This window comes from Dama dama, chromosome 20, assembly GCF_033118175.1.
Source record: "Dama dama isolate Ldn47 chromosome 20, ASM3311817v1, whole genome shotgun sequence".
NCBI lineage: Eukaryota > Metazoa > Chordata > Mammalia > Artiodactyla > Cervidae > Dama > Dama dama.
In genome coordinates, this window is record NC_083700.1 from 14,190,113 (window position 1) to 14,216,908 (window position 26,796).

Here is a 26,796-nt window from a genome sequence, read left to right on the forward strand (position 1 = left end):
GTCTGGTCTCATCACTTCATGGCAAATAGATGTATAAACAATGGAAACAGTGACTTTATTTTTCTGGGCTCCAAAATCACTGCAGATGGTGACTGCAGCCATGAAATTAAAAGATGCTTACTCCTTGGAAGGAAAGTTATGACCAACCTAGACAGCATATTAAAAAGTAGAGGCATTATTTTGTCAACAAAGGTCTGTCTGGTCAAGGCTATGGTTTTACCAGTGGTCATGTATGGATGTGAGAGTTGGACTGTGAAGAAAGCTGAGCTCAGAAGAATTGATGCTTTTGAACTGTGGTGTTGGAGAAGACTTTTGAGAGTCCCTTGGACTGCAAGGAGATCCAACCAGTCCATCCTGAAGGAGATCAGTCCTGGGTGTTCATTGGAAGGACTGATGTTGAAGCTGAAACTCTAATGCTTTGGCCACCTCATGAGAAGAGCTGACTCATTTGAAAAGACCCTGATGCTGGGAAAGATTGAGGGCAGGAGGAGAAGCGGATGACAGAGGATGAGATGGTTGGATGGCATCACCAACTCAATGGACATGGGTTTGGGTGGACTCCGGGAGTTGGTGATGGACAGGGAGGCCTGGTGTACTGCTGTTCATGGGGTCGCAGAGTCGGACACAACTGAGCGACTGAACTGAACTGAACTGAATTGAACTGATATCAAATCAAAAAGACATTTTCAAAGGTGCAAGGATTCAAAGAACTTGGTACCCATTAACCCCTCTTGAAAAATTATTTGATGACAAACTCTAGCCCAGCTGAGATAAGAATCAATATAAAAGACTCAAAATGAAGAAACTGTGATATGAAAAGTGAATACTGAATCTATTCACATCAGTAGGTCTCAGCCTTGGCTGCATATTAGATTGATGCTGATGTATGGAAGAATCATCACAATATTATAAAGTAATTATCCTCCAATTAAAAATTAAATTAAAAATGAGTCACCTAGCAATATTGAAAAAGGTATTTTACTAAGCTCTCTCCAGACCAATTTAGTTCAAAGTCTTTCAGATGAGGCCTCATAATCCCCCCCACCCCACTTTTTTAAACACATCCTCAGTTGAAAATATTGTACAAATAGGGTTGAAAATCAGTGATTCAGACATAAAAACAAAGGCTAGGCAATATAAGAGTTATGGCTACAGAATAGAAAGCAACTATTATAAATGATAAAACAGTAAAAGGCAACAAAGGTCCATGTAGTCAAAGCTGTTTTTCCAGTAGTTGTGTATGAATGTGAGAGTTGGACCATAACGAAAGCTCAGCACCAAAGGATTGATGCTTTTGAACTGTGATGTTGGAGAAAACTCTTGAGAATCCCTTGGACTGCAAGGAGATCCTACCAGTCAATCCTAAAGGAAATCAGTCCTGAATATTCATTGGAAGGACTGACGCTGAAGCTGAAACTCTGGAACTTTGGCCACCTGATGAGAAGAACTGACTCATTTAAAGACCCTGATGCTGGGAAAGATTGAAGGCAGGAGGAGAAGGGGACAACAGAGGATGGGATGGTTGGATGGCATCACTGACTCGATGGACATGAGTTTGAGCAAGTTCCAGGAGTTGGTGATGGACAGGGAAGCCTGGTGTGCTGCTGTCCATGGGGTCATGAAGAATTGGACACAATTGAGCAACTGAACTTAACTGAACTGAAAACAGTTAAAAATACATGTAACAAAGAAAAATCAGTCAGAGGGAATAGAGGGAATAAAAAAAAACAATTTTCTTCTTATTTCACAATGGAGGACAAACATTCATTTGGTAATTTAGAAAAATTAATGACATATTCAAAGTTTTCACTTTGCAAATAATTTCTGAATACTTTTATAGACTGCAACTCATCATTAATGGATTATAATTCACTAGCAGTCCATAAAAAATCAGTAAAGTGTAAGGTTCCCATAGGATAGAATAAGTAAATTCTTCAGACAAACAACTGTAAAGTTTAAGACTAGAAAAAGAGAACTCATAAGGAAAATAAGTCTGTGTGTTTATGTGACTGTAATTGATCAGAGAGTGGGGGAAGGAGACTCTTATAAACTGTGAGTGTAAGAGCAAATTGGTTGAAACTTTTTGAAGAACAATGTAGCATTATATATCGTTATTTGAATGCTTATGTCTCAATTCCAGAAATCCCACTTGTAAGAATTTATCCTAAGACATGTATTGACAAAGCACAATGATATATATATATACAGAATTGTGTATGGAGCCTTATTCAAAATTAGAAAATGATAACAACCTAAAGTTCCATAATGGGGAATTGCTTAAGTGTATTACAGTAAATTCATACTGTGGAATGCTTTGTGGTTGTTAAAAATAACCAAGCAATATTTACCCTAAAATATCAAATTTTAAAAGAGTTGCTTTAAAAAAAAAAAAAGAGTAGCTTTTTATGCATGTAAATTATACTTCAATAAAACTGATTTTTTAAGTGAGTGAGATAGATCTTTAAGTAATAACATAGAATGATGGTCATGATATTTTGCTAATTGGAAAAATCAGCTTGTAGACCAGTACGTATCTTGTGCTCCCATGCATATATGTGGGTTTTTTATGCGTTTATTTGTGTTGATAAGGCTGAGTGTTCTTACACATAGAAAAGATCTAGAAAGTGTCACCAAATTATCAATAGAGATAAGCTCTGGAAAAGATACTGATATCAACTAACTCGTTTTTGCTTTCAGTTCCAGTATCTCGCCCTGTTCTCACGCTCAGGGCTCCCAGGGTCCAGGCTGTGGTGGGGGACGTGGTGGAGCTTCACTGTGAGGCCCAGAGAGGCTCTCCCCCGATCCTGTACCAGTTTTATCATGAGGATGTCACCCTCGGGAGCAGCTCAAGTCCCTTTGGAGGGGGTGCTTCCTTCAACCTCATTCTGAAGGCAGAGCATTCTGGGAACTACTTCTGTGAGGCCAACAATGGCCAGGGGGTCCAGCGCAGTCACATGGTGCCACTCAGTGTCAGAGGTAAGTGGACCCAACCACAGCACAACCAGAGATGGACCATCTCCCCCACCTTTCCCAGTAGCCGAGATTGGAGGCACCCCAGGGCCACTTGCTGTGAGACATCATTGCTAGCCTGCTGCCTACACAGCCTCCATCTGAGGGCTCTGTATTCTACATTTTCAGGAACTTGAGCCTTCCCTTTGCTTGCTTTGCCTCTCCTGGCAGCAACACTGCAGCCATTGTGACTCAAAGTATCCTCATGTGGGATTAAAGGCTTTTCAAATGCAAGTTGCATCCTGGCCAACAATGATCAGCAAAAAAGTTTAAAAGAAATTATAAAGTTCAACCTGTCTCAGAAGAGGTTTAGTTGGGGTTTCCTCTATCTGTCAGTCAATAAAAAGGCCAACTCATTCTTTCATGGGCTCGTGAATTTTGCTCTAGCCTCTCCTGCCACTATCACAGGGCAGCTCCGATGCCCACCCTGAACTCCTGCTAAAAGGCTTCTCAACCTCATTCTCCTGCATGCTCTCTTACCTGTCCTCCAGCAGTAGCACTCTCTCCCACCTGGCCATCATGGGCTGACCTCCTAGTCATCCCACTGTCAGTGCAAGCTTGACATCACTCTCATAGTCTTCCACTCTATACTCTGTCATCATTCTATGACTCTAATGTCCACATGGGGGACCCACTCAACACCATGGCTTGTCATCCTTTCCACAACTCTCATCCACTCCCCTGTACACAAACTACTCCAATTACCTGACCACAGCCTTCTATCCTTCTGCTTGTTTCTTCAACTTCTCTAATCACTTTTGTCCTCAGACCTCAACAGAACTCCCAGTTCATTAACACCTTTACTTCCTCCCAGACAATTTCACTTGTGGCTCCCAACCACCCTATTGAGTGTTTGTATCCATCCAGTAACTTATCCTTCCTCTTCCTAAGGTACAGAATAGAAGACTGCTTCCTATAAAAGGTGAAAATCACCATCTCATTTCTATAATAGATTCCATCCTTGCTTGCATTCTCAGATAATTTGAACAACCTTCTGTCTATGTCCCTTAACACCTGCTCTATAGGATCCTTCCTACTGAGTTTCCCTCCCATGTCTAAGGGGGGAAAAACCCATTTGACCTCATTTATGCCTCCAGTTGGGCTTCCCAGGTGGTAAAGAATCTTCCTGCTGATGCAAGAGACACAAGAGATGTGAGTTTGGTCCCTGGGTCAGGAAGATCCTCTAGAGTAGGAAATGGCAACCCATTCCAGCATTCTTGCCTGGGAAATTCTGTGTGCAGAGGAGCTTGGCAGGCTACAGTCCGTGAGACCACAGAGTAGGACATGACTGAGCAACCGAGTACACATCACTGCAGTCACTGTTCTCTTATGACTAAATTTCCAAAAGAAGAGTCAGTTGCACAGGTTGCCTCCATTTCCTTATTATCCACTAGGATTAAACCTTGGTTTCTTCTGACCTTTATACCAAAATTATTCTTACAAAGGTCACCAATGACCTCCATGGCTTTAAATTCAATGGCCATTTTCCATTCCTCACCTTACTTGATCTCTCAGAAACAGTCCATGCTGTTTATCTTTTTATTCTTCTGGAAACCATCCCTTCCTTGTCTTCAATGACTTCACTGTCTCCTAGATCTCCTCTCTCTGCCACTCCTTCTCAGTCTCCTTTGTTAGCTCCTCACCTTATAGATGAACTAAGCATTGGTGTGTTCCAGAACTTTGTCTGGCATGTATCCTCTTGTCTTATATATTAATATGTTCTTTCTCTGGATGATCCTGGAATGTCATCTATATAAATGATTCTTAAACTTTTAACTACAAAACCTCCGAAATAAGTACATGCTTATGCCATATCTCTTAAAAATTCATGACCTGTAACACCTCTAAAATGCATGGAATTCCCCCCAGACCCAGTCCTTCAAGTATCCCCACTTCTGTGAAAGATACCTCCATTCATTCAGATACACAAGGCAAAAATCCAGGAGTCTTCCTTGACATTTCTATCCTTTGCTCTCCATAGCCAATTAATCATTAAGTCTTGTTGCTTTTATTTTTTCTAAATATTTCTCAGATTTCTTTTTCTATCTTTACTGCAACTATCATAGTTATATGTACCATCATTGCAATTACTGCAATGCCACTACTCTATTCCACTTCTAATAACCTTTCCACTTCAATTTTGTGCCATTATGATCTATTTTACACACTGAGATCAGAATTGTCTTTTTTTTTTTTTTTTAAGACAGATTTGATCATCTCATGACTCTGTAGAGAGACACTTACAGATTTCCCATTGCTCTGTGAAGAAGGATCAAAAGCCATACCATGGCTTGTGAAGCTCTGCCTAGCTCTTCAGCCTCCTATTTCTTGGCACTCTTCAAATGCTTCCCACAGTGCTCCTGTTACCTTGTTTCAATAACACAAAAGCTCCAAAGTTCTTACCACCTCAGGGCCTTTGCACATACAGTTTCCCCACCTGTGCAGTCTTCATTCCCTTCTTCACCTCATTAATCCAAATGTCACTTTGTGAGGAAGCATTCCCTGACTAACCCATACTAGATCAAGCCCCAGGACTATACATTTCATAGCATCCTATCCTTTATATCAATGTTCTATATTTGTATTTTTATTTAACTGCTCCTTAACAGCTCATCTAGATTGTAGTCTTCATGACAGGAGGAGCTATATCTTTCTTACTGTTGAATCCCCAGTATACCGTCCTGTTCCTAAGACTTATCAATTGCTTAATTAATTTCTGATAGATGAGTAAACATAAAAATGAGCCAATAATCTGATCAATATCTATTCTCTTTTGGGTCTTATTTTTGATGCAGCCAAAGCTCAATTACATCTCTGGCTATGTAAGCAACAGTCTTCCTTGTCCTCATTTTCTATTGAACCAATCACTTCTTTTGACTACTCTGATACTTGAGTTTCAATTTAATCTTTATTTTCAGATTCCTCAAACATTTTTGAGATTGTGTATTAAGTACTCCCTGCTATTCTTTGGAAGTCTGCATTCAGCTGGATATATCTTTCCTTTTCTCCTTTGCCTTTCACTTCTCTTCTTTTCTCAGTTATTTGTAAGGCCTCCTCAGACAATCATTTTGCCTTTATCATTTCTTTTTCTTGGGGATGGTTTTGATCACCATCTCCTGTACAATGTTATGGACGTCCATCCATAGTTCTTCAGGCACTCTGTCTATCAGATCTAATCCCTTGAATCTATTTGTCACTTCCACTGTGTAAGAGTAAGGGATTTGATTTAGATCATACATGAATGGTCTAATGGTTTTCCTTTACTTTCTTCAATTTAAATTTGAATTTTGCAATAAGGAGTTCATGATCTGAGGCACAGTCCACTCCCAGTGTTTTTTCTGCTGACTGTATAGAGTTTTTTCATCTTTGGTTGCAAAGAATATAATCAATCTGATTTCAGTATTGACCATCTGGTGATGTCCATGTATAGAGTTGTCTCTTGTATTGTTGGAAGAGGGTGTTTGCTATGATAAGTGTGAAATATCAATAACCTTAGATATGCAGATGACCCCACCCTTATGGCAAAAAGTGAAGAGGAACTAAAGAGCCTCTTGATGAAAGTGAAAGAGGAGAGTGAAAAACCTGGCTTAAAACTCAACATTCAAAAAACCAAGATCATGGCATCTGGTCCCATCACTTCATGGCAAATAGATGGGGAAACAATGGAAACAGTGAGAGACTTTATTTTTTCATCTCAAAGATTACTGCAGATGGTGACTGCAGCCATGAAATTAAAAGACACTTGCTCCTTGGAAGAAAAACTATGACAAACCTAGACAGCATATGAAAAAGCAGACACATTACTTTGCCAACAAAGGTCTGTCTAGTCAAAGTTACACTGTTTCCAGTATTCATGTATGGATGTGAGAGTTGGACTATAAAGAAAGCTGAGCACTGAAAAATTGATGCTTTTGAGATGGAGAAGATTCTTGAGAATCCCTTGGACTTCCGGAGATCCAACCAGTCCACTCTAAAGGAAATCAGTCCTAAATACTCATTGGAAGGGCTGATGCTGAGGCTGAAACTCCAATACCTTGGCCACCTGATATGAATAACTGACTCGTTGGAAAAGACCTTGATGCTGGGCAAGATTGAAGGCAGGAGGAGAAGGGGGATGACAGAGGATGAGATGGTTGGATGGCCTCACTGACTCGATGTGAGTTTGAGTAAGCTCCAGAAGTTGGTGATGGACAGGGAAGCTTTGCGTGCCCCATTCCACAGGGTCACAGAGTTGGACACAACTGAGTGACTGAACTGAACTTATTAAATATTCCACACTATATAACACTATATATATATATATAGTGGTATATATGATATATAATGATATATATGATACTATTTCTTCAGATTTGAAGAAATTATAATTCAGTTCTTAGTGCTATCACAAGGTCGTTAAAAACTGAGAAAGATATTTTTCTGTTTGAAATGTCTTTTCTATGGTGGAACACATTTAAACAATAGGAAATGATGGTTAACCCTTTTTCTTCCCTCAGTTCCAGTGTCTCATCCTGTCCTCACCCTCAGGACTCCCAGGGTCCAGGCTGTGGTGGGGGATGTACTGGAAATTCACTGTGAATCCCAGAGAGGTTCTTCCCCCATCCAGTACCAGTTTTATCATGAAGATGTCGCCCTGGGGAATAGCTCAAGCCTCTCTGGAGGAGGAACATCCTTCTACCTCTCCCTGACCACAGAACATTCTGGAAACTACTCCTGTGAAGCTGACAATGGCTTGGGGGTCCAGCGTAGTGAGGCAGTGTCACTCAATGTCAGAGGTGAGTTGGTCCTGCCCACAAGCATCACAACCAGGGACTGTCTGTCTTCTCTCCCTGGCCTCCGAAATGGAGCTCCAGGACTACTGCTTGCTGGGTAACAGCCCAGCGTACTTCCTGCCCACAGAACCTCTAACTGAAGTCTGGGGTCCTTGCTGTGGTTACTGTTTAGGAGCCTTGACTTTCCCAACAGCAGTTAAATAAGTCTTCTTGAGTGTGATCAAACAACAACAACAACAAAAAAAAAAACCTCAGTAAAAATGCAAAGAAGGTTTTTAAGAACATAGGCTGCATTTTGATCTATGAATATGATACAAAAGGTAAACTAAAGAATTCTAATTATAGGTTTCTCTGCTCCAAAAATGTTGGGCCAGGTTTTTCTTTCATTGACTCCCGATGAACCTCTACTCTTGAACTTCTTTTACTACCAGGGGTAAATGGCCTCACATATCTCCTTTAATCCTTAAGATGAAGCACTGAGTTATAAATGAGATCATTTTTTATCTTCAGTTTGCAGGAGAGGAAACTGAAGCTTAGAGAGTGGAAGTAATTAGCTTACAGACAGTTAACAATGGTAAAGCCAGGTTGAAAAACAAGCCTATCCAACTCTTAATGTAAATCTACATTATGACATCTCTTATCTTTTGATGAGATCTCATGCTTTAACACAACTTTTAAATAATTTATTATTTGAAAGAATACATAAACTTTTATTATAAAAAGAAATCAAATTGTACAAAAGGGAGAACATGAAAAGTAAGGTTCTCTTTCTACCTGCATGCACACACTTTCATACCTACATGCTTCCAAGACATAACCGCTGTCAGTACTTGCAGGTGTATTTTTCTGGAAATATTAAAATATATTATAAAGGCATAGAAATTTTACAAGTAGAATCATACTACATGTATAGCTACGCAGCTTGCATTTTTTACTTAAAAAATTTTTGGGGGTATATTTCATGTTTTATAAGTGAGTTGATTAGATTTTCTCTAGTTTTTAGCAACTGCAAAAAATCTACAACAGAAATATTTGTGCAAATATATTTGCAAATCCTTTTGTAAAATTACTTGTTTATTTATGTGTATTTGGCTGTGCTGGGTCTTTGTTGCTGTAAGTGGGCTCTAGTTGCAGCAAGCACGGCCTACTCTCTAGTTGCGGTGTGGGGGCTCTCATTGTGGTGGCCTGCCCTGTTGCAGAGCAAAGGCTCTAGGGCACACAGGCTTCAGTAGTTGTGGTGCACGGGCTTACTCACCCCATGGCATGTGGAACCTTTCCCAACCAGGGATCAAACCCACATCCTCTGTGCTAGCAGACAGATTCTCAGCCACTGTCATCACCAGGGAATCTCTCCTTTTCTAAACTGAAGTATAATTATTTTACAATGATGTGTTAGTCATTTTTAAAATTTATTTATTTTTTGATTGAAGGATAATTTCTTTATAGAATTTTGTTATTTTCTGTCAAACCTCAATTTGAATCAGCCATAGGTATACATATATCCCCTCCCTTTTGAACCTCCCTCCCAGCTCCCTCCCCACCCCACCCCTCTAGGTTGATGTAGAGCCCCTGTTTGAGTTTCCTGAACCATAGATCAAATTCCTGTTGGCTATTTATTTTATGTATGGTAATGTAAGTTTCCATGTTACTCTTTCCATTCATTTCACCCTCTCCTCCCCTCTCCCTATGTCCATAAGTCTATTCTCTATGTCTGTTTCTCCATTGCTGCCCTGTAAATAAATTCTTCAGTACCATTTTTATAGATTATGGATATATGCATTAGAATACGATATTTATCTTTCTCTGTCTGACTTAATTCTCTCTGTGTAATAGGTTTTAGGTTCATCCACCTCATTAGAAATGACTCAAATGCTTTCCTTTTTATACTGAGTAATATTCCATTGTGTATATGTATAACAACTTCTTTATCCATTCATCTGTCGATGGACATCTAGATTGCTTCCATGTTCTAGCTATTGTAAATAGTGCTGCAGTGAACAATGGGATACATATGTCTTTTTCAATTTTGATTTCCTCAGAATATATGCCTAGGAGTGGGATTGCTGGGTCATATGGTGGTTTTATTCCTAGTTTTTTTAGGGAATCTCTATACTGCTTTCCATAGTGTCTGTATCAATTTACATTCCCACCAACAGTGCAAGAGCATTCCCTTTTCTCCACAGCCTCTCCAGCATTTATTGTTTGTAGACTTTTGAAGGACGGTCATCCTGACTGGTGTGAGATGATATCTCATTGTAGTTTTGATTTGCAATTCTCTAATAGTGAGTGATGCTGAACATCTTTTCATGTGTTTGTTAGCCATCTATATGTCTTTGGAGAAATGTCTGTTTAGGTCTTTTCCCCACTTTTTAATTGGGTTAGTTGTTCTTCTGGTATTGAGTTGTATGAGCTGCTTGTATATTTTGGAAATTAATCCTTTGTCAGTTGTTTCATTTGCCATTATTTTCTCCTATTCTGAAGGTTGTCTTTTCACCTTGCTTAGAGTTTCCATTGCTGTGCAAAAGCTTTTAAGTTTAATCAGGTCCCACTTGTTTACTTGTATTTTTATTTCCATTACTCTAGGAGGTGGGATCTTGCTTTGATTTATGTCACCGAGTCCTCTGCCTATGTTTTTCTCTAAGAGTTTTGTAGTTTCTGGTCTTACATTATGTCTGTAACCCATTTTGAGTTTATCTTTGTGTATGGTGTTAGGAAGTGTTCTCATTTCATTCTTTTACATGTAGCTGTCCAGTTTTCCCAGCACCATTTATTGAAGAGGCTGTCATCGCCCCATTGTATATTCTTGCCTCCTTTGTCAAAAAGGTACCCATAGGTGCATGAGTTTATTTCTAGGCTTTCTATCTTGTTCCATTGGCCTATATATTTTTTGTGTGCCAGTATCATATTATCTTGATGACTGTAGCTTTGTAGTATAATCTGAACTCAGGAAGCTTGATTCCACCAGCTCCATTCTTATTTCTCAAGACTGCTTTGACTATTCGGGGTCTTTTGTGTTTCCATATGAAGTGTGAAATTTTTTGTTCTAGTTCTGTGAAAAATGCCATTGGTAATTTAATAAGGATCTCATTGAATCTGTAGGTTGCATTTGGTAGAATAGTCATTTTCACAATATTGATTCTTCCTACCCAGGTACATGGACTATCTCTCCATCTATTTATCCATATTTGATTTCCTTCATTAATGTCTTATAATTTTCTGTGTACAGTTCTTTTGTCTCCTTAGGTAAGTTTATCCCTAGATATTTAATTCTTTTTGTTGCAGTGCTGAATGGCATTGATTCCTTAATTTCTGTTTCTGATTTTTCATTGTTAGTGTATAGAAACATAAGTGATTTCTATGTATTGATTTTGTATCTTGAAACTTTGCTAAATTTACTGATTAGCTCTAGTAATTTTCTGATATTATCTTTAGGGTTTTCTATGTATGATATCATGTCATCTGCAAACAGTGAGAGCTTTACTTCTTCTTTTCTGATCTAGATTCCTTTCATTTCTTTTTCTTCTCTGATTGCTGTAGCTAGGACTTCCAGAACTATGTTGAATAATAGTGGTGAAAGTGAACACTCTTGTCTTGTTCCTGATATACTTGTCTTGTTCCTGATACAGGGCAAATGTTTTCAGTTTTTCACCATTGAGAGTAATGTTTGCTGTAGGCTTATCATATACGTCTCTTACTGAGGTAGGTTTTTGCTATGCCCATTTTTTGAAGAATTTTAATCATAAATGGGTGCTGAATTTTGTCAAAGACTTTTTCTGCATCTACTGAGATTATCATATGGTTTTTTTCAATTTGTTAATATGGTGTATCACCTTGATTGATTTCCATATATTGAAGAATCCTTGCATCCCTGGAATAAACCCAACTTAATCATGGTGTATGAGCTTTTTGATGTGTTCCTGAGTTCTGTTTGCTAAAATTTTGTTGAGGAGTTTGGAATCTATGTTCATCAGTGATATTGGCCTGTACTTTTCTTTTTTTGTGTTGTCTTTTTCTGGTTTTGGTATCAGGGTGATGGTGGCCTCATAGAATGAGCTTGGAAGTGTTACTTCCTCTGCAAGATTTTGAAAGAATTTTAGAAGGATAGGCATTAGCTCTTCTCTAAATGTTTGATAGAATTCTCCTGTGAAGCCATCTGGTCCTGGGCTTTTGGGAGATTTTTGATCGCAGCTTTAATTTCAGTACTTGTAATTGGGTTGTTCATAATTTCTATTTTTTTCCTGGTTCAGTCTTGGAAGATTGAACTTTTCTAAGAATCTGTCCATTTTTTCCAAGTTATACATTGTATTGCCATATGGTTGTTTGTAATTGTCTCTTATAATCCTTTGTATTTAATAATATTAAACTATTATAATTATCATATTATAGTATAACAGTATAATATATTATATTATAATTATATTATAATGTATTATAATCCTCTGCATTCTCTGTTGTAACCTCTACTTTTTCATTTCTAATTTTGTTGATTTGATTCTTCTCTCTTTTTTCTTGATGAGTCTGGCTAAAGATTTGTCAATTTTGTTTATCTTCTCAAAGAACCACCTTTTAGTTTTATTAATCTTTATTACTGTTTCTTTCATTTATTTTTCATTTATTTCTGCTCAGATATTTATGATTTCTTTCCTTCTACTAATTTTGGGGTTTCTTTGTTCTTCATTTTCCAGCTGTTTTAGGTGTTAAGTTAGGTTGTCTATTAGATGTTTTTCTTGTTTCTTGAGGTAGGATTGTATTGCTATAAACTTCCCTCTCAGAACAGCTTTTGCTGTACCCCATAGGTTTTGAGTTTTCATGTTTTCATTGTTATTTATTTCTAGAAATTTTTTGACTTCCCTTTTGATTTCTTCAATGACTTGTTGGTTATTTAGAAATGTATTGTTTAATCTCCATGTGTTTGTGTTTTTCACAGTTTTTTTTTTTTTTTTTTCTTGTAATTGAGATCTAGTCTCACAGTGTTATGGTCAGAGAAGATACTTGATATGATTTCAATTTTCTTAAATTTACTGAAGTTTGATTTGTGACCCAAGATGTGGTCTATTCTGGAGAATGTTCCATGTGCACTTGAGAAGAAGGTGTACTCTTCTGCATTTGGACAGAATGTGTTGAAGATATCAATGAGACCAATATCATCTAATGTATCATTTAAGACTTGTGTTTCCTTATTAATTTTCTGTTTGGATGACCTGTCCATTGGTGTGAGTGGTGTGTTTAAGTCTCCTAGTATTATTGTGTTACTGTCAGTTTCTCCTTATATATATATTAGTGTTTGTCTTATGTATCAAGGTGCTCCTATATTGGATGCACATATGTTTACAATTGTTATCTCTTCCTCTTGGATTGATCCCTTGATCATTAAGTAGTGCCCTTCCTTATCTCTTGTAATCTGCTTTGACTTAAGGTCTATGTTGTCTGATATGAGGATTGCTACTCCAGCTTTCTTTTGCTTCCCATTTGCATGGAATATATTTCTCCATCTTCTCACTTTCAGTGTGTAAGTGTCTTTAGGTCTGAAGTGGGTTTCTTGTAGACAGTATATATATATATGGGTCTTGTTTTTGTATCCATTCAGCCAGTCTGTGCCTTTTGGTTGGAGCATTTAATCCATTTACATTTAAAGTAATTATTGATATATATGTTCCTATTGCCATTTTCTTAATTGTTTGGGGTTGGTTTTGTAGAACTTTCTCTTCTCACCTCCCTAGGATGCCCTCCAACACTGTGCTGGTCTCTGGACCTGCTCTTGGGGCAGCTTGGATTGTAATCTGGTCCTACTCCTGTGTGTTCTTGCCTCCAATGTCCACATCTATCAGAACTAGTGCATTTTCTTTTACGGGACCTCTCAATGTCCTTTTATATATTCCATAGACACAGAGTCTGCCTAGTTGATCATGTGGATGTAATCTGCAGCTTGTACAGCTGGTGGGAAGGTTTTGGGTCTTCTTCCTTAGCCACACTGCCCCTGGGTTTCAATTGTGGCTTTATTTCTACTTCTGATGTGGGTCGTCCACTGGGGTTTGTTCCTGAGGTTGCTCTGGAGGACTTGGGCCTTCCCCAGTGTGGGCTAGGGGTGGAGGTGGTGCAGCTGCTTGGGTTGCAGGGGTTCTGGCAGCACCAGGTACTCAGGGGAGTTGGCAGCTAGGGCATCAGGAAATACAGTGCTCTAGAAGGGTATGGCAACAAGTATTGGCCAATACGTTCCATTATTCTTGCCGGAGAACCCCCTGACAGAGAAGAGTTGGACACGACTGAAGCAACCCTGTGTGCATAGATGCAAGATTTTTCTTTTCTTTTTTTTTTTTTTTTTTTTTGCCTATGGCAGCTCTGGAGAATGTTCCATGTGCACTTGAGAAGAAGGTGTACAGGGAGGTTGGCTCAGCTGCTTGACTTGTGGGGACCCTGGCAGCACCAAGTGTATAGAGGACATGGACTGCCTCCACCACAGGAGTTATGGCCCTATCAGAGTCTGTTTTCAGGCTTATAGTAGCTGGCTATCAGAAGGCCTCTTTGACTAGTCTTTCTCCATAGCTCTGCCTGTTCAGGCACTTAGAGGGCTCCCTTGCCTGGGGTCCTTCTCTGTTGTTTGGTGTGTCTGACATATAGAGGGCCCCCCTTGACTGGGTTCTTACTCTGTAGATCAGTGCATCAGGCACTTAAAGGCGCACCCTGGTTGGGGCCCTACTCTGTAGTTCAGTTCCTCAGGCATTTGATGGGCCAGCCTCTCTATTGTTTATGCTGGCATGTAGGAAGAGAAAGGGTATGGTGATGACGCCACCCCCTAAGTGTGACTCAGCAGTATCGCCTTGATTCCATGGCTGCCTGGCTTTCCTCCACAGGCATTTCCCACCACAGTCTCCTCCCTCATATCCCCTTGATCCGTTTCTGCACAGTCAACAGCAGCCCTTGCCCTGGGATTGCTCCACAATCCCTACACTTCAGCTCCCAGCTACTGTGCCTTCCAGGGGACCTGTGTCCCTGTTCAGGGTATATATGGCTGCAGCAAGGACTGTCTGATTCTCATTCCATTTAGGCTGCCACAGATCAGCTGTTTCTTTCTCAGTCTTAAATGTTTCTCCTCTGACTAAGACATTGCCCAAGTGTGGGGATTGGACCCCTATTTCAGTTCTCCCATCTAGGAGGGCAGGTCCAGCCCTACTAACACTCCTGTTCCGCCGCCCCCCCCCCCCCCCCCCCCGCCCCAGTTCCTTCATCCTACCGAGTTTTGTGTGGTTCTATATATTCGTTTCTGCTGGTCAGGTATTCCTATCCTCTCTCAGCTGGTGTTCTCCGTGTACTTCTGTGTCTGAAGGTGTATTTCTGATGTATCCGTGGAGAGAGATGTACTCCACGTCCGCCATCTTGTTCTCCCATATTAGTCATGTTAGTAGCCCTAAAGAAAATAGTCTTATAAATAGATTTGCTGGGTCAAAATTTAAGTGCATTTTCAATTTGGTCAATACTGCCAAATCTCCATTCAAGAAAGTGTCTCAAATATGCGTTCCCACCAAAAGCCTATCAAGGTGCCTGTTAATCCACAACTCCATCATAACTATCTGTGCTTGTATTAATCTTTTCCAATCTGATGGGTATTTTGTTTGTAAACAGTTAATCAGTAATGAGGAAGATAATATTTTTATATATTTATTGGCTATTTGAAGTTTCTAATGGCTCATAGCTTTTTCACACTTTCCTGTTGGATATTTTTGTGCATTGAAAGCTGTTTGTGGATTCAGGTCACTAGCTTTTTCTGTCAAACATGTTTTCAACCCATTTTTCTAGATTGAGAACTGACTTTTATTATTTGTTTACATTAGTTTTTGTTAATTTATAAATATGTTGGCGATAGGGCCTTCTATTGACTTTTTGTTTTCCCCCAGTTCCAGTGTCTCGCCCTGTCCTCACCCTCAGGACCGCCAGGACCCAGGTTGTGGTGGGGGATGTATTAGAACTTCACTGTGAGGCCCAGAGAGGCTCTTCCCCGATCCTGTACTGGTTTTATCACAATAATGTCACCCTGGAGAACAGCACGTCTCACTCTGGACAAGGAGTGTCCTTAAACCTGTTGCTGACTGCAGATCATTCTGGGACCTACTCCTGTAAGGCCGACAATGGCCTGAGTCCCCAGCACAGTGAGGCAGTGACACTTTCTGTCATGGGTAAGTTTTCCATGCCCAGGCCACAGGGCATGGAGGACAAAAAATGTTCTCCAAGGAGGCTCTGTGTGCCCGCTCAATACTTGACCAGGGTGGTGCCTCTCAAGAACAGGTACACAAAGCTGGAAGCATTCCAAGTTGTTATTTTCAGAATTGTTTCTGAGAGCATGTAATTTGGATGGGAAAGGAGAGCCAAAGAGGACCATTGAATTTAATGTTCATCAGTTAGTATCATCCATCCTGACCCTCAACCCTCGCATCAGCCACAGATATAATCTTCCCCACAAAGAGAAGAGCCATTTCCTGTGCCACAGCTATACTTACTTAATCTCAAAAGTCCTGCTCCCCTTGGTTCATCCTCTCTCCCAGGCATCAGCTTCAGGGGTCAGGCAGTTCAAGACCACAAGCCTATCCCTTTGGCTCATGCCTGGGGTCTCCCCCTCAGGGCTGACAGGGAGCAAAAGCAGCCTTATTGCCACCAGTGTCACCGGGGGGCTGCTCAGCATGATGGCCATTGCTGCCGTGGCAGTGCTGTTCTACTGCTGGCTCCTGAGAAAAGCAGGTGGGTGACTCCCTGGCTAACCTTCGCTTGAGTCCCTGTCCTTCCCATCTCTGCTACTTTAGGCTCATGCTACCTTTGGAACCACCCCCAAGCTCTCAACAGCTCCTTTCTGCACAATTCAGCAGCTCCTACCTTCCCCTCTAGATCCTCCAGAATTTGTCTTCTTCAAATGCCAAGTTGCCAGAACAGCCCTTTTGGGTGGAAGTTACTTTTACAAGATGTAGTTTATCCAACGTGACAAATTGCAGTGTATCTCCCTCTCTACCCTTGAAAGGCTCCCAGGGGACAGGGATAGAAGAAGAAAAACTCTGAGAAGTAGGAGCAAGAACAGAAATCAAATGAAATTTTGATAATTTATTAATTTTATAAATGTATGGTTCTTTCATAGTAGATAAGTCTCTTTTCCCACATCCAGTTATTGACCGTTTTTCTTCACAAACTCCAGGTTAAACAATTATGGATTGTGGGCTACCCTTTTGCATTATAACTATAAATTTCTGGAAGCCAGGATCAGTAGTTTTTGCCCAATCTGCCACCTCCATTGCAAATAACAAAGCAGGGTTCACATTTTAGTGACAGTGACTCCTGGCAGGTTCTAGATGAGCCTCCTATGAGCTCTGCTGATAGGAAGACTTGTGAAGTCTTCCTTTTCCTGGACTCAATGCTTCTCTGCTTTTCTTTCAGGAAGGAAGCCTACATTTGATTCCTCCAGGTAAGGCCTGACTGTATTCCCATATGGTTAATGAAATGCCCACTGGGTATAAAAATGAAAATGAATCTGGCTACTGCTAAGAACAGGGATTCCCTGGTGGCTCAGATGGTAAAGAATCTGCTCTCAATGTGGGAGACCTGGATTTTATCTCTGGATTGGGAAGAACCCCTGGAGAAGGAAATAGCTACCCACTCCAGTATTCTTGCCTGGAGAATTTCAAGGACAGAGGAGCCTGACATGCTAGAGTCCATGGGGTCTTAAAGAGTGGGACACGACTGAGGGACTAACACTTTTACTTTCACTGCTGAGAGCACAGTCACTGCTTTATGTCACTGAGATGGGTTATGCCAATTCCATGTTGCCACCTCCCTTGGGTTATCTCAAGGCAATTCCCCGGACTTTCTCACCCACCAATTTAGCTAAACAGACCTTTTTTTTTTTTTTTTTTTTTCTTTCATGCCTGCATGCTCAGTCGCGTCTGACTCTTTGCAACCCCATGGACTGTAACCCTCCAGGCTCCTCTGTCCATGGACTTCTCCAGGCAAGAATACTGTCATTTCCTTCTCCATATTTTTTTTTCTTTCAGCAAGTAATTGCTTTTTATTTATAAACTTACATCCTTGGCCCACTGTTGCCTAGTTTGTATGAGTGATCACCATGACCACAGAATCCATCCATTTCCTAACATGCTCTAAGGTTAGTAAGCCTGGAAAGCTCTGATTAGGTCATGGCCAGCCCAGCCTAACCAATATCCGTTGTGATGACAGCCAAGAAGATGAAGTCACACAACTTGGCCATCCAGAGACACCTCTCTGCTAACAGGGGGTGGGGCCTGTGAAGGGGCTGCCACCTTGAATTCCCAAGGTTGACTTTAGGAGCCATACCACAACTATTCCTGGGCAAGCTCATGGTAGCAACATCCAAACCACCCCGAGTTCCTCTGAGCCTTTCTAATTATGGGTTTCTCTGAGATACCAATCTTTCTGAAAGTATAGACTTTGGAGCCAGGTTTGAATCTTGGTTCTTTCCTTTTCTAGTTACATAGTCTTCAGCAAGTCATCTGTTAGAACCTCAATTTTTCCCATCTATAAAATAGTGAAAAAAACAGAATCAATTTAATATTGCTATAGGTACTAGCACAGTGCTTGGTACATACCAGATACATACCATAAAGTCTGGATTAATATTATGATTTATAATTTAATAGTCCCTAACAATAGACTGTTTGTTATACACTCATCTATGTTTTCAGGCTTGGCAACTATCCTGTGATAAAGACTTGCTAACAGGAAATGATCCTTAGAACTACTTTTTTCAGGATTTCTGGGAAACATCAGTGTTTCTGTCTCATAGGAATCCTTCAGCCCCAGATCCCCAAGAGTCCACCTACCACAATGTACCAGGCTGGATAGAACTGCAACCAGTATACAGCAATGGTGAGGACTGAGGACCCTCCATTTGGGCAGGGACTCCAGGGTTGGTCTGGGAAGGGGTGGGACAGGAAATGAGGAAGGGGCAGTGCAGATGCTCAGAGGGCTCTGCTCCCTCTAGAGAATAAGCTATGACTGGGGGACAGAGAAGTAGCAAGACAAGGGGGCATGAATCTTAGAGTCCTCTCAAGTGTCAACTTCTCTCCAAGTAAATCCTAACAGAGGAGAAGTGGTGTACTCGGAAGTCTGGAGTGTGAAAAAGGAGAACAAAGTCACAGGTAAGACCCAAGGACCCTTGATTTTGGTGATTGATTGCTCTGTGTGACTCAGTCTCCACCCCTTCAGTAGGTCTGGGCTAACCAGACATAGAGATGCCCCTTGCGCTGGGTCACTGGACTTCTTGAGTTATGCCCAGCTATATTATTGTGATTAACTCAAGCTTATTGTGCAGAACTGCTCTCTCCATTCTCTATGGATGGCCTCAGCATCATCTGAGTAATGAAGCCACTGCCCTGGGCAGTCACTTAATTCCTCAGAGTTTCCATGTCTTGTCTGTGAAATGAGACAGGACTGTCTTCAATGCCTGTATCTATTTTTTACTGCTGCTGTGGCCAACAACCACAAGGGCTTAAACAATCAGTTCAGTTCCGTTCAATCGCTCAGTCGTGTCTGACTCTTTGCAACCGCATGAATTGCAGCATGCCAGGCCTCCCTGTCCATCACCAACTCCTGGAGATTACTCAAACTCATGTCCATTGAGTCAGTGATGCCATCCAACCATCTCATCCTCTGTCGTCCCCTTCTCCTCCTGCCCCCAATCCCTCCCAACATCAGGGTCTTTTCCAATGGTCAACTCTTCGCATCAGGTGGCCAAAGTATTGGAATTTCAGCTTCAGCATCAGTCCTTCCAATGAACACCCAGGACTGATCTCCTTTAGGATGGGCTGGTTAGATCTCATTGCAGTCCAAAGGACTCTCAAGAGTCTTCTCCAATGCCACAGTTCAAAAGCATCAATTCTTCAGTGCTCACTTTCTTCACAGTCCAACTCTCACATCCATACATGACCATTGAAAAAACCATAGCCTTGAATAGACAGACCTTTGTTGGCAAAATAATGTCTCCGCATTTTAATATGCTATCTAGGTGGGTCATAACTTCTCTTCCAAGGAGTAAACGTCTTTTAATTTCATGGCTGCAATTACCATCTGCAGTGATTTTGGAGTCCCCGAAAATAAAGTCAGCCACTGTTTCCACTGTTTCCTCATCTATTTGCCATGAAGTGATAGGACTGGATGCCATGATCTTAGTTTTCTGAATGTTGAGCTTTAAGCCAACTTTTTCACTCTCCTCTTTTGCTTTTATCAAGAGGCTTTTTAGTTCCTCTTCACTTTCTGCCATAATGGTGGTGTCATCTGCATATCTGAGGTTACTGATATTTCTCCCAGCAATCTTGATTCCAGCTTGTGCTGCTTCCAGCCCAGCATTTCTCATGATGTACTCTGCATAGAAGTTAAATAAGCAAGGTGACAATATATAGCCTTGACGTACTCCTTTTCTTATTTGGAACCGGTCTGTTGTTCCATGTCCAGTTCTAACTGTTGCTCCCTGAGCTGCATACAGGTTTCTCAAGAGGCAGGTCAGGTGGTCTGGTACTCCCATCTCTTGAAGAATTTTCCACAGTTTATTGTGATCCACACAGTCAAAGGCTTTGGCATAGTCCATAAAGCAGAAATAGATGTTTTTCTGGAACTCTCTTGCTTTTTCGATGATCCAGCAGATGTTGGCAATTTGATCTCTGGTTCCTCTGCCTTTTCTAAAACCAGCTTGAACATCTGGAAGTTCATGGTTCACGTATTGTTGAAGCCTGGCTTGGAGAATTTTGAGCATTACTTTACTAGCATGTGATGTGAGTACAATTGTGCGGTAGTTTGAGCATTCTTTGGGATTGCCTTTCTCTGGGATTGGAATGAAAGGTGACATTTTCCAGTCCCGTGGCCACTGCTGAATTTTCCAAATTTGCTGGCATATTGAGTGTAGCACTTTCACAGCATCATCTTTCAGGATTTGAAATAGCTCAACTGGAATTTCATCACCTCCACTAGATTTGTTCGTGGTGATGCTTTCCAAGGCCCACTTGACTTCACATTCCAGGATGTCTGGCTCTAGGTGAGTGATCACACCATTGTGATTATCTGGATCATGAAGATCTTTTTTGTACAGTCCTTCTGTGTATTCTTGCCACCTCTTCTTAATATCTTCTGCTTCTATTAGGTCCATACCATTTCTGTCCTTTATCGAACCCATCTTTGCATGAAATGTGCCCTTGGTATCTCTAATTTTCTTGAAGAGATCTCTAGTCTTTCCCATTCTGTTGTTTTCCTCTATTTCTTTGCATTTATCACTGAGGAAGGCTTTTTTTTTTTTTTTTTTCCCTGTCCTTGCTATTCTTTGGAACTCTGCATTCAAATGGGAATATCTTTCCTTTTCTCCTTTGCTTTTCGCTTCTCTTCTTTTCACAGCTATTTGTAAGCCCTCCTCAGATAGCCGTTTTGCTTTTTTGCATTTCTTTTCCATGGGGATGGTCTTGAGCCCTGTCTCCTGTACAATGTCATGAACCTCTGTCCATAGTTCATCAGGCACTCTATCAGATCTAGTCCCTTAAATCTATTTCTCACTTCCACTGTATAGTCATAAGGGATTTGATTTAGGCTATATCTGAATGGTCTAGTGGTTTTCCCTACTTTCTTCAGTTTAAGTCTGAATTTGGCAATAAGGAGTTCATGATCTGAGCCACAGTCAGCTCCTGGTCTTGTTTTTGCTGAGTGTATGCAGCTTCTCCATCTTTGGCTGCAAAGAATATAATCAATCTGATTTCGGTGTTAACCATCTGGTGATGTCCATGTGTAGAGTCTTCTCCTGTGTTGTTGGAAGAGGGTGTTTGTTATGACCAGTGCATTCTCTTGGCAGAACTCTATTAGCCTTTGCCCTGCTTCATTCCGTAATTCAAGGCCAAATTTGCCTGTTACTCCAGGTGTTTCTTGACTTCCTATTTGGCAGGAGGAGAAGGGGACGACAGAGATGGCTGGATGGCATCACCGACTTGATGGACATGTGTTTGAGTAAACTCCGTGAGTTTGTGATGGACAGGGAGGCCTGGCATGCTGCGACTCATGGGATCGCAGAGTAGGACACGACTGAGCAACTGAACTGTACTGAACTTTTGCATTCCAGTCCCCTATAATGAAAAGGACATCATTTTTGGGTGTTAGTTCTAAAAGCTCTTGTAGGTCTTCATAGAACCATTCAACTTCAGCTTCTTCAGCATTACTGGCTGGGGCATACGCTTAGATTACCATGATATTGAATGGTTTGCCTTGGAAAGGAACAGAGATCATTCTGTCATTTTTGAGATTGTATCCAAGTACTGCATTTTGGACTCTTTTGTTGACCATGATGACTACTCCATTTCTTCTAAGGGATTCCTGCCCACAGTAGGAGATACAATGGTCATCTGAGTTAAATTCTCCCATTCCAGTCTGTTTTAGTTCCCTGATTCCTAGAATGTTGACATTCACTCTTGCCATCTCCTGTTTGACCACTTCCGATTTGCTTTGATTCATAGACCTAACATTCTAGGTTCCTATGCAATATTGCCATTTACAGCATCGGACCTTGCTTCTATCACCAGTCCCATCCACAACTGGGTATTGTTTTTGCTTTGGCTCCATCCCTTCATTCTTTCTGGAGTTATTTCTCTACTGATCTCCAGTAACATATTGGGCACCTACAGACTTGGGGAGTTCCCCTTTCAGTATTCTATCATTTTGCCTTTTCATACTGTTCATGGGGTTCTCAAGGCAAGAATTCAGAAGTTGTTTGCCATTCCCTTTTCCAGTGGACCACATTCTGTCACACCTCTCCACCATGACCCGTCTGTCTTGGGTGGCCCCACATGGCATGGCTTAGTTTCATTTAGTTAGACAAGGCTGTGGTCCATGTGATCAGATTGGCTAGTTTTCTGTGATTATGGTTTTAGTGTGTCTGCCCTCTGATGCCCTCTCACAACACCTACCCTTTCACTTGGGTTTCTCTTACCTTGGACATGGGGTATCTCTTCACGGCTGCCCCAGAGAAGCACAGCTGCTGCTCCTTATCTTGGATGAGGGGTATCTCCTCACCGCTATTCCTCCTGACCTTGAACATGGAGTAGCTCCTCTAGGCCCTTCTGCAACCACGAAGCCACCACTCTTTGGATGGCTTAAACAATACTAGTTAATTATCTTAATGTGCTGTAAATCAGACACCTAACTCATGTCTCACTGGGCTAAAATAAGTGTCCAAAGAGTTCCTTCCGGGAACCTCCAGAGAAGAATATATTTCCTTGCCTTTTCCAGCTTCTAAAGGATACCCCTTTCCATGGCTCATGGTTCCATCCCTCTGTCTTTAAAGCTAGCAATGTGGCATCTCTCTAACCATTCCTTCCACAGTCAGTGCTCCCTCTGATCACAGCTAGGAAAGGTTCTCAGATTTTAAAGTTCTCCTTAAAATCCCACCTGGATAATCTAGGAAAATCCCTCCATTTCAAGGTCCTTAATCTTAATCACATCTTCAAAAATCCCTTTCTCCATCTAGGGTCATATATTCATAGGTTCTAGGGGTCAGGACTTGGACATCTTTGTGGGAAACATTATTCAGCTAACCACACTCTCTCAGAGGGTTATTTTGAGGACCAGATGAGGAAGCAGATGTAGAGATGCTATAGCAGCAACAGAATCTGAGCACCTTTTATGATGAGTCTATGATGGTTGTCTGGCTGCGTCATTATTTCTCCCTCCTGGTAGATGGTCTACAGTGAACAATCCCAGCCTGGCTTCTTCCTGCAGGCAAAAGAAAGAACAACCTTTGGGGCTGTTCTAATTCTATTCTGAAAAAATCTGCCACATGATTTTAGCTATGCTGCTTCCCCCCCACCCCTTTTTTTCAATCCCTGTTATATAAAATCAAATGACAAATGAACTGTATTTTGTTCTTTTCTTGGTTCAGTGGCCTCTTGACCTCTAACATGAATGAATTCATTCACACTTATAATCCCCTTTGATGAGAGTATTTCTATTATCCCCACTTCGCAGATGAGGGAATGGAGGTAGAGACCTTAAATGACCAGCCTGAAGTCACAGAACAGTTTGTCTCCAGAATTCAAGTGTTGGGCCAAGCTCTGCTTCTCAGGACAGTTCCAGGGAGCCTTAGAATAGACTCCAAGCTAAAAGACAAAGTCCTGCTTGATGAATGCCATATTTCTTTCCACCTTTAAGAAAATATAGTAATAATAATAGCAGCTTCTAGTATTATATCAACATGTGTTGAGCAGTTCTTCTGTGCCTGGTACAGTTCTGAGTACTATAAATAAATGTTAAAATGTATATGCCCTAAATATATACATACATATTTATAGTTTGTTTGTTAATAGCCTTCAGAATTGGACTGTCACACTGGATTGCTCAATGTATAACAGATATTAGAAATCACACACACACACAACCCTATAGATAGATATTATTATTCCCATCATGCAGATGAGACAACTAAAGTGGGAGATACTGAGTGACTTGTCCAGGCTGCAGAGGTGGTACTGGAGGTCAGTTTAGGTGGTCTGGATCTGGAATCTGCTCCAAGCCAGCTGCTTCTCCATAACATGCGTGCATGCTCAGTCATGTCTGACTCTTAGTGATTCCATGGTCTGTAACCCACCTGGCTTCTCTGTCCATGGGGTTCTCATGGCAAGAATACTGGAGTGGGTTGCCATTTCCTCCTCCAGGGGATCTTCCTGACCCAGGGATAGAACCCAAATCTACATTTGCAGGTGGCTTCTTTACCACTGAACCACATGGGCAGACCCTCTCCATAACATCTATTATTAATCTATGATCAAAGCATAAGCAAGATAAAAGTAGATTTCTTCCTTTTGAGAGCCCCTGGGGGAGCTCCTCATGGGGAACAAAGAGTGTAGCGATGCTGTAGAGAGAGTTGGTGGAAGCTGTGAGGCTGAGAGTCTTAGTAAAGGTTCAGTGGCTGTGCAGGCCCCATGGAGAAGGCTGTGGCTGGGCTGATGGCTTGGGTACAAGTGGAGAATTGAGTTCACAGTTGAATGCTTCCCTTCTTTCCACAGCGGCCTCTGAACCAGAGCTTTTCAAGAACACGGTGAGTCCCAGGACCTGTGCACCCTCCCATCTCAGGCCCGCTGGTCTCCGGCCCTCACCTGTGTGCTCTTTCCCCCAGGATTCCTGTGTCATCTACTCCCAGGTGAAGGGCGCTTCCACCGCAGCCTCTAAACCCCAGTTCTTGGATCCATTCACTCCTCACAGATGAGTCCACACAACTCCAGATTGTGTGGGAAGATTTAAGCCACCCCAGGCCACACCCAGCAGCCAGGGCCCCAAGTGCCCACACCTTTGTCTGAACAAAACACAGGGCCCCAAGGGACTCCTGTCTACTTCCAAATTGACAGCCTTGCCACACATCCCAAGCAGCATATTGTTCCCAACCCAGGGCCCATGATGTTGCCTGGCTTCCTTATTGTGCTTGAGCTTCACACATATCCCCACTACTCCTCCATGAGGACGACACCTGAGCTCTGCCACAAATACAACCTGCTCTCAGTCAATGCTTTTCTCACTTGCCATCAGTCTGGTATGGTTATGGTGGACTCTGCCGAATGGGATAGCACACACCCATGGAGATGTGTACACTGGGTTTGTTATAGACCTCTCCATGGTGGGACTGCATTCCATACTCACCTGTCTGTCTGAAACTCTAAGCTCAGCATCCGGCACCAGGATAACTTCTCTCCTGCACATGTAACAATATCTGCCTGTCCAAGTAAGTGGATTTCGCACACTAGGACCTCGATCCTTCCCATCCTGCCAGAAGGAACCCGGCACAGTCATGGCCAGGAGGACCAGAGATGCAGATAGGATACACATTGAAATATAGGAATGAATGAATATTCATAGAAATATTTGAATGAATGAATGAACAAATGAGGAAGATATTATGGATCATTATGATGTATTCTTACCCTCAAACTGGCATCTGATACAGTGTGCTTCCTGGGAAATCCAAGAAATAGGAAATAAATTCAGAGAAGGAGTTTGAGTGAGGAGAAATCTGTTCAGAAAGCAAGAAGGCTTCTCAAACTTCAAAGTGCTTATGGGTCATCTGGGGATCGCATATTCACAGATTCTTTTTTTTTTTTTTTCACAGATTCTTATTCACATTTACAGATTCTTATTCATATTCACAGATTCTTATTCAGTGGGCCTGGGTGGAGGCTAAGACCCTGTATCTATAACAAGCTCCCATGTAATGTTGATGCTACTGATCCTAAGAGTCTACTAATCCTGGGAGTCTACCAAGTACCCAGACCCTGTAGGTTTTGGCAGAGGTTCATGGAGAAGCAGTGAGGGCTCTGTCTGTCTATTGCCCAACTCCATGGGGTCCACTGATACAGCTCACATGATTCCTGCACTGTTCTTCCACCAGAACACCATCAGCTGCTATTACTAAAAGAACTTCTCTTCTACATGCTGGGATGCATCAGTCACCCTGGGTCCAGGAAAAAGTAACTGTCACTATCTTTGTTTCCTCACCTTGGGCCTCATATTTTTCCCATAAAGGGATTGAATACACTGTGAATAAATACACCCCTTAGTTTTCTCCATTCAAAGTTGATCTGTCTCATCTCTGAGCCATGGGATGTTTTGTTCCATTTTTATGATGCCCATCACACCTTATCTTGACCTCCTCCCTCCAGTGGATTGTACAGAGGGAATCATTTCCAAGTCCCATTGCCTAAAATAAAACCCTTCTCAGGGAGTTTATGATCTTTCTCTGCCCAGTGCTGCCCACTTCCCTCCAGGCTTCCCACAATTGTTGTTCTCCACACCCTATTCTCAGTCACAGGGTGATCTTCCCCATTTTCTAATATAGATTCTTTGTACTTCCTCCATAGAAGGGCTTTCCTGTCATTTGCATATCCTGGAATCCTGTTCATTCACAAGCCCCAAGTCAAGTGTCAGCCCTTCCTAGGAGTGATCTGTCTTTGGGATCTTATAGCACTTTTGGGGGGGCAAGGGGGGCCACATT

The 26,796-nt window shown here is 41.5% G+C and overlaps 1 protein-coding gene across 5 annotated transcripts in view; it reads left to right on the forward strand.

Annotated features, from left to right (window-relative positions):
- The window catches only part of LOC133040584 (Fc receptor-like protein 5), a 64,880-nt gene extending 38,509 nt beyond the window's left edge, over positions 1-26,371 (forward strand). For 4 of the 5 annotated variants that reach the window (XM_061120453.1, XM_061120457.1, XM_061120454.1 and 1 more), the window contains 9 exons: positions 2,698-2,976; positions 7,506-7,784; positions 15,674-15,952; positions 16,395-16,511; positions 17,196-17,223; positions 18,577-18,659; positions 18,863-18,931; positions 24,821-24,852; positions 24,931-26,371. In XM_061120453.1, the coding sequence (XP_060976436.1) occupies positions 2,698-2,976; positions 7,506-7,784; positions 15,674-15,952; positions 16,395-16,511; positions 17,196-17,223; positions 18,577-18,659; positions 18,863-18,931; positions 24,821-24,852; positions 24,931-25,020 (1,256 nt within the window). In that variant the 3' untranslated portion in view covers positions 25,021-26,371. The remainder of the gene's footprint in view (positions 1-2,697; positions 2,977-7,505; positions 7,785-15,673; positions 15,953-16,394; positions 16,512-17,195; positions 17,224-18,576; positions 18,660-18,862; positions 18,932-24,820; positions 24,853-24,930) is intronic. The other variant, XM_061120455.1, reaches the window with a different exon arrangement.
- Positions 26,372-26,796: the final 425 nt, after the last annotated feature.